Source organism: Trichomycterus rosablanca, chromosome 17, assembly GCF_030014385.1.
Source record: "Trichomycterus rosablanca isolate fTriRos1 chromosome 17, fTriRos1.hap1, whole genome shotgun sequence".
NCBI classification, from domain to species: Eukaryota; Metazoa; Chordata; class Actinopteri; order Siluriformes; family Trichomycteridae; genus Trichomycterus; species Trichomycterus rosablanca.
Window position 1 is genome coordinate 3,240,774 of NC_086004.1, and position 6,326 is coordinate 3,247,099.

The following is a 6,326-nucleotide window of genomic DNA, read 5'->3' on the forward strand; positions in this document are numbered from 1 at the left end:
CTCTTACTCTATACTCCTCATTCCATAGACCCTACACCCTACTCTTACTCCCTATACCCTATACCCTACCCCCTCCTCTTACTGTATACTCCTCATTCCATAGTCTCTACACCCTATACCCTATACCCTTCGCTTACTCCCTATACCCTACACCCTCCTCTTACTCCATACTCCTCATTTCATACGTCCTATTTTCATAACTCAATTTCCTTCACCATATTAATAATTATTAATTACCATTATTAATTATTATTTTATAGCATATTCTACAAGGAGACAATGGCCTAATTTTTCATATAATTAATTTATTACTGAAACTACTGAATTTAGGGTGGCACCGTGGGTTAGTGGGTATCACTGTCGCCTCACAGCAAGAAGGTCATTATTTCGATCCCCAGGCGGGGCTGTCCGGGTCCTTTCTGTGCAGGCATGTTCTCCCCGTGTCTGCTCCGGTTTCCTCCCACAGTCCAAAAAATGTGCAATCAGGTTAATTGGAGACACTGAATTGCCGTGTGTGTGTGTGTGTGTGTGTGTGTGTGTGTGTGTGTGACACTTTGGTTACATTCATGACAGGAACGGTAGTTACTCATTAAACAAGATTCATCAGTTCACAAGGTTATATCAAACACAGTCATGGACAATTTAGTTTCTCCAGTTCACCTCACTTGCACGTCTTTGGACTGTGGGAGGAAACCGAAGTACCCGGAGGAGGAAACCCACGCAGACACGGGGAGAACATGCAAACTCCACACAGAAAGGACCCGGACCGCCCCACCCCACCTGGGGATCGAAACCGGGACCTTCTTGCTGTCAGGCAACAGTGCTACCCACTTACCTTGCCTTGCGCCCATTGAAAAGCTGGGATAGGCTCCAGCACCCGCATCCCGCGACCCTAATTGGATAAGCGGATAAGACAATGAATGAATGAATGAATGAATGAATGACTACTGAATTCAGTAATTAGGTGTCGTTAAACCTGTATGTGGTTTGGAACACAGCCGATGAGACGATCAGCAGTTCCACTCCGGCTCGCTAGAGGGCGACAGTCCTTGTGTTAGTGCGACGTTATAAAGCTTCATGTTTGTGTTTCACACTAAAGTCTAGAACCAAAATGTCTGAGTACGAGTCTGTACAGAAAGGCTCGTTAACACTGAAAGGAATCGGAGCCGTTTCAGCTGGTAAAAAGTAAGAAAAGCTTTTATAAACATTTATTTAATATATATGTTGGAATTTGCTAAGATTCGTTTAGCGGAGCTGTTTTTATACAGCCAGTCGGGTTTGTTGTTCTACCAGCTTATGAATGTGTGAAGGTTTGATCCCAAATGGCTGTTTTAGTTTAATAGATAAAACCAGTTCTGTATTTATTTCTGTACTCTTATCTTATGCACTGATAATAATAATAATAACATTAGTATAATAATAACAGTAATAATAATAACAATAATAATAACAGTAGTATAATATAGGGCTGGGCAATCTGACCAAACATTTGTATCACGGTATTTTTTAAGATTCTGACGGTTTCACTGTATATCACGGTATGTTTATTTTTTTAATACAATGTACTTTAAATGAATGGGATAGCCAGTCAGGGCAGGTTACTGTTGTACATGATTAACATGTTATAATTATTGTCAAACAGGAAAAAGAAGAAGGAAAAGGAGCTGAAGCGTTTGGAGAAGCAGGTGTTAACCACTCCAAATGAGGAGGAAAGCACCAAGAAGGCCTACATGGATAAAAGAACCCCGGCACAGCTGGCCTTCGATAAACTCCAAGAGAAGAGAGTACGTACACGTACGAGTGTCCGGGATCATGCAGTCCAGACTAGTGGCGTCTGTTGCTCTGCATTATCTGGTGTTTAAGAATAAAGGGTTTAAGAATGTGTGGCATATCCTGACCTGCAGATACGTCCTCAGGATCATGTAAAGCTATAGTTTCGCATGTATAAAAGTATAAAAGTGATTCAGTGATCATCATGATCCTAAATTCCTTATTTATGAATGTCCTGATGAAAGGAACATGCAGTAGAGCGAATGATCTAGTTGTCAGGCTGTCTAAGTGCCATAATAAACCCCAATAGATCACTTAACACCATTAGCTGTTTACAATTGTGTGACGCTTTCATCACAGCATTTCAGTCAGGATCGCAGTAATTTGTCACTCAGAACATGAAGCCTAAAGGTGATGTGGTTACACGGTGCACCATGATTGTGATACACATTCCTAAGCCCTGCTGCTAAACATTATTAATCTACTTTTGTAACCGTGTGTGACTGAGTCAGTAAAATTAGATTTGATTAGAAATCACTGTACTGAAATGTATTTTTTCTCTTTTCTTTTGTTTGGTAGCAAATTGAACGTATTCTCAATAAAGCCTCCAAAACACACAAGCGCAGAGTTGAGGTGAGTATAAAATGGTACTTTTTTCAGCTGCTCCTGTATTTAGGGGTCACCACAGCGGATCACTCTGGTCTGCAGACTGGATTGGGCACAGTTTTTACTCTGGATGCCCTTCCTGACTCACCACTGTGGATGACTGGCAGATAGCACCGCTGAGCATTGAACTCTGGTTCTCAGCGGTAGTGGGCTAGCGTGATTTATCACTGTACCAACCTAGTGCCATGTCTATGAGGAACTAAATTTTAGTCTTTTGTGTGTCAAGTTTTCTTCTTCAATTTGATACTGCAGCTTCAGAACTAAATAAAGAAACCGCAACTTCTAGCTGTTTGTTCATCACATCCACTAAAATCCACTAAAACATAAAGTGGAAAATCTGTTACTGTTCTGTTTACTTTATATCGACTGGTGGAGGGAAGGTGCAGGTCTGTACTTTGTGGTTTTGTGCCACAATAGCCAACAGATCTGATATAGAGTCTGAAACGGTTCTCAGTTATTATTGATCATACGTCATGATTTCAGAAAAACTTTGAGAGTTTCTGACACTCTGTAGCCTCTTTTTTTTAATTTTTTTTTATCAATTCTTTATTGAGTGTGTTTTTGCTTTTGTATCCAGCTATTTTGAGGTGCACTTGTCAGTGCGCTCTCAGTTCAGGTCCCAAGCCCAGCTAGAAATAGAAGGGTTGTGTCAAAAAAAAGGCATCTGCGGTAAAAACTGTCTGGTTTGCAGACCAGATCCAAGGTAGCACCCCCTAAAATATATACACGAGCAGCCAAAAGAAAACGGAATACTGGTAATTTGAAATCATGTTTTACATGTCCAGTGAGTATAACATCTTGTTTTGTTGCTGTAGGAGTTTAACAGACATCTGGACAACCTGACTGAGCATTATGACATTCCTAAAGTCAGCTGGACCAAGTAATGCAGGAATCGTGTGGATTATCAGGAGCAGGATGAATTTCAATTTCTGTGGATCCTAGGAGGAGAAATTAAGAAACTGTCTCTGGTTCCTTGACGAGCATCACCACAGATTTACCAGTTACAGATCTGTTTGATGTTTGATGCATTTTACTTTCTTTTATAACCTTTATTAATGTGCTTTCTGATTTAAACCTGGATGTTATTTGTGTGTACTTTATTGATTAAAGCTCATTTTGTTCTTTAATTGCTAGTATAAGTTATGGTGTCAACTCTTTTGTTTCCTAAACAAGCATAATAAAGTCAAATAAAACGAGTACACACATGATGTGTGCCTGGTGTGTACCTCTGTAAATGCTAATGAACAGTAATGTTATATTTAATCTTTAAAAAAATGTTCAAAGTTTGTGCCGTGTGCAATCGTCCCATCAGAAACTGGTACATTATGAACAAGCTCAAGCTTTCGGCATGACCTTCATGGATGTGTTGGACCTGTGATGGACCGGTGACCTGTTCAGGCTGTTTTCTGCCTTCTAATGAATCTGACCCACCACAGCCCTGACCAGGATAAAGTAAAACACAAAATGAATGAATAAAGTTATGAGCTTTAAGAGAACTGATAACTGTGGAAACCTTTCCACATTCACAGTGATGGCAGCTTGTGTGAAATGTTTCCACTTTGTGCTGACATTTTTTTTATGAATAAATTAAAAGCAGTTAGTCTACATTAGTCGAAACACAACCACACCCCAAAAATCTGCATGCCAATACTTATATGGTGATAATTGTACAGGTTAATAGGTTCAGTTTGGTGACTCGAGTCCTGAGATGTTCCTCCCAAAAAGTAGTCAGTAGGTGGATTGGCAATTCTTAACTGCCCCTAGCTGTGAGTGAGTATAAAAGGAACTGATGAATGAATGAGTCGCACACAAAATGTTTGCAGTAGGTGGATTGGGTAATTCAAATTGCCCTGAATGTAAATGAGTAAGTGTAAGTTTTACTGTTCAGTGTGTTTAGGATAGGCTGCGGACCCACCGCCACTCTGACCAGTAAAGATCAGCTGCATGAGCATCGGATGCTAGGAGCAGAGCTGAGAAATTCTGTAATACGTGTCTTCTACCACTAGATGGCGCGCTTGGATTTCAATGCTAAAAGGCTAGTAATAGTTTCAAACTAGCCTAGCACAACTACATAAATAAATCAAAATAAAATTGAGCGGGTAGACAGTGAAAAGAACTGATATATAAAACAAATAAAATGGATAAGAAGAATCACATTTACATAACACGAAGCTATATTAAGCTTTACAGTAAACAGACGCGAGCTGTTGTGTTCCAAATACCGTCCTATATACTTAAGAGTGTGCTAAATTGATTTCGACCGAAGGCAAGACTCACTATTTCAAGCCCACTGGAAAGATTATAGTATGCGGATTGAGACACATCCCTCCAACTGACAGTTTTGTACAGTATGTTAGATAGTTCGTTTTATTGATATATTGAGGGAAATGAAATTATTACACAAAATATTTCTTAATTATTTAATATTAGGATTTTAACGTCATGTTTGACACTTTTTGGTTACATTTATGACAGGACAGGTAGCTACTAGTTACACAAGATTCATCAATTCACAAGTTTAATGTCAAACACAGTCATGGACAATTTTGTATCTCTAATTCACCTCATTTGCATGTCCTTGTACTGTGGGAGGAAACCACATGCAGACACGGGGAGAACATGCAAACTCAACACAGAAAGGACCCGGACCGCCCCACCTGGGGATCAAACCCAGGACCTCTTGTAGCCACCATGCTGCCCCCCCAAAACATTTCATGCTGAGTTGTTGTATGCATTCTGTAACACAGTCCATATATTTTATGGCACCCAATGGTCAACATAGTGTTGGAGCGGGTGTGGGTGCCACACTGCAACATGGGTCCTAAGAATGTGGTTTTGACCCTTGCCTCCAGTCTGTAAAGAGTTTTGCATGTTCTTTTCATACTGACATTTTCCTCTGTGTACTTTGTACTGCAGTTTACTTCAACTGCATGCATGTCTACGTTGAATTGTCCCAAAGTAAGTGTGTGTTTCTCTGCCACGGATTGCCCACCTGCCCAGGGTGTGTTTTGTTTGGCCCAGCGTCTCTAGCTGCAGCTGGTTAGTGAAAATAAATATTTCAATAAATTCACTTACTGTCGGGTTTCCAAACATAAAAACCTCAAAGAAATCCATAAGGACACAAAAAATTCAGACAGTGACCGGGTGCAAGGATCAAACCCAGGTTCCCAGAATCAAGGGTCTGTGTGGCACACACATGACCCATTGTGCCAGTGTGTCACTCCTGATGAGGGCTCAAACACTGCACTAAAAGGTGCATGTCTTCCACGATTTGTGCAGTAATGCAAACCACATGTTGTTTTTATATAGCAGCAACAGCAAACCCCTTGATTTTGGCACAAACATGTACATGAACATGTGTTCTTCATGCTAACGCTCTCCATTAGCATTCAATAATATGATTTACTGAACACACATAAAAATATATCAGAAACAGGTTTAAAGTGCTCGCTGTTGGAGCACATTCACTGTTTGTTCAGTTCAGTAACTGTCTGTTACTCTCTGTCTTAACCGCTTATCCAATCAGGGTCGCGGGGGGTGCTGGAGCCTATCCCAGCTTTTCAATGGGCGCAAGGCACACGGTAACACCCTGGACGCAGGGGCCAGTCCATCGCAGGGCAGACACACACACACACACACATACACACACCCATTCACCTATAGGGCAATTCAGCATGTCCAATTAACCTGACTGCATGTTTTTGGACTGTGGGAGGAAACCGGAGCCCCGGAGGAAACCCATGCAGACATGGGGAGAACATGCAAACTCCGCACAGAAAGGACCCAGACCGCCCCGCCTGTGGATCAAATCCAGGCCCTCAGTTTAGTAACTGAAAAACTACAATTATTCATTAGTTTATTAAGGGTTTTCCGAAATTATGGCAAAATCT

The 6,326-nt window shown here is 40.9% G+C and overlaps 1 protein-coding gene across 1 annotated transcript; it reads left to right on the plus strand.

Annotated features, from left to right (window-relative positions):
* The first annotated feature begins 1,078 nt into the window (after window positions 1-1,078).
* On the plus strand, window positions 1,079-3,563 carry fam32a (family with sequence similarity 32 member A). Its single transcript, XM_063012987.1, has 4 exons — window positions 1,079-1,185; window positions 1,643-1,784; window positions 2,350-2,403; window positions 3,252-3,563. Exons 1-4 carry the CDS (start codon window positions 1,112-1,114, stop codon window positions 3,318-3,320), a joined length of 339 nt encoding a protein of 112 aa, XP_062869057.1. The 5' UTR covers window positions 1,079-1,111; the 3' UTR covers window positions 3,321-3,563.
* Window positions 3,564-6,326: the final 2,763 nt, after the last annotated feature.

Bases quoted from the DNA above. Each gene is read 5' to 3' on its own strand.
- fam32a (XM_063012987.1), top strand. From the start codon at position 1,112: ATGTCTGAGTACGAGTCTGTACAGAAAGGCTCGTTAACACTGAAAGGA. The intron at 1,186-1,642 runs GTAAGAAAAGCT...ATTGTCAAACAG, and splicing joins GCCGTTTCAGCTGGTAAAAA to GAAAAAGAAGAAGGAAAAGG. The intron at 1,785-2,349 runs GTACGTACACGT...TTTGTTTGGTAG, and splicing joins ATAAACTCCAAGAGAAGAGA to CAAATTGAACGTATTCTCAA.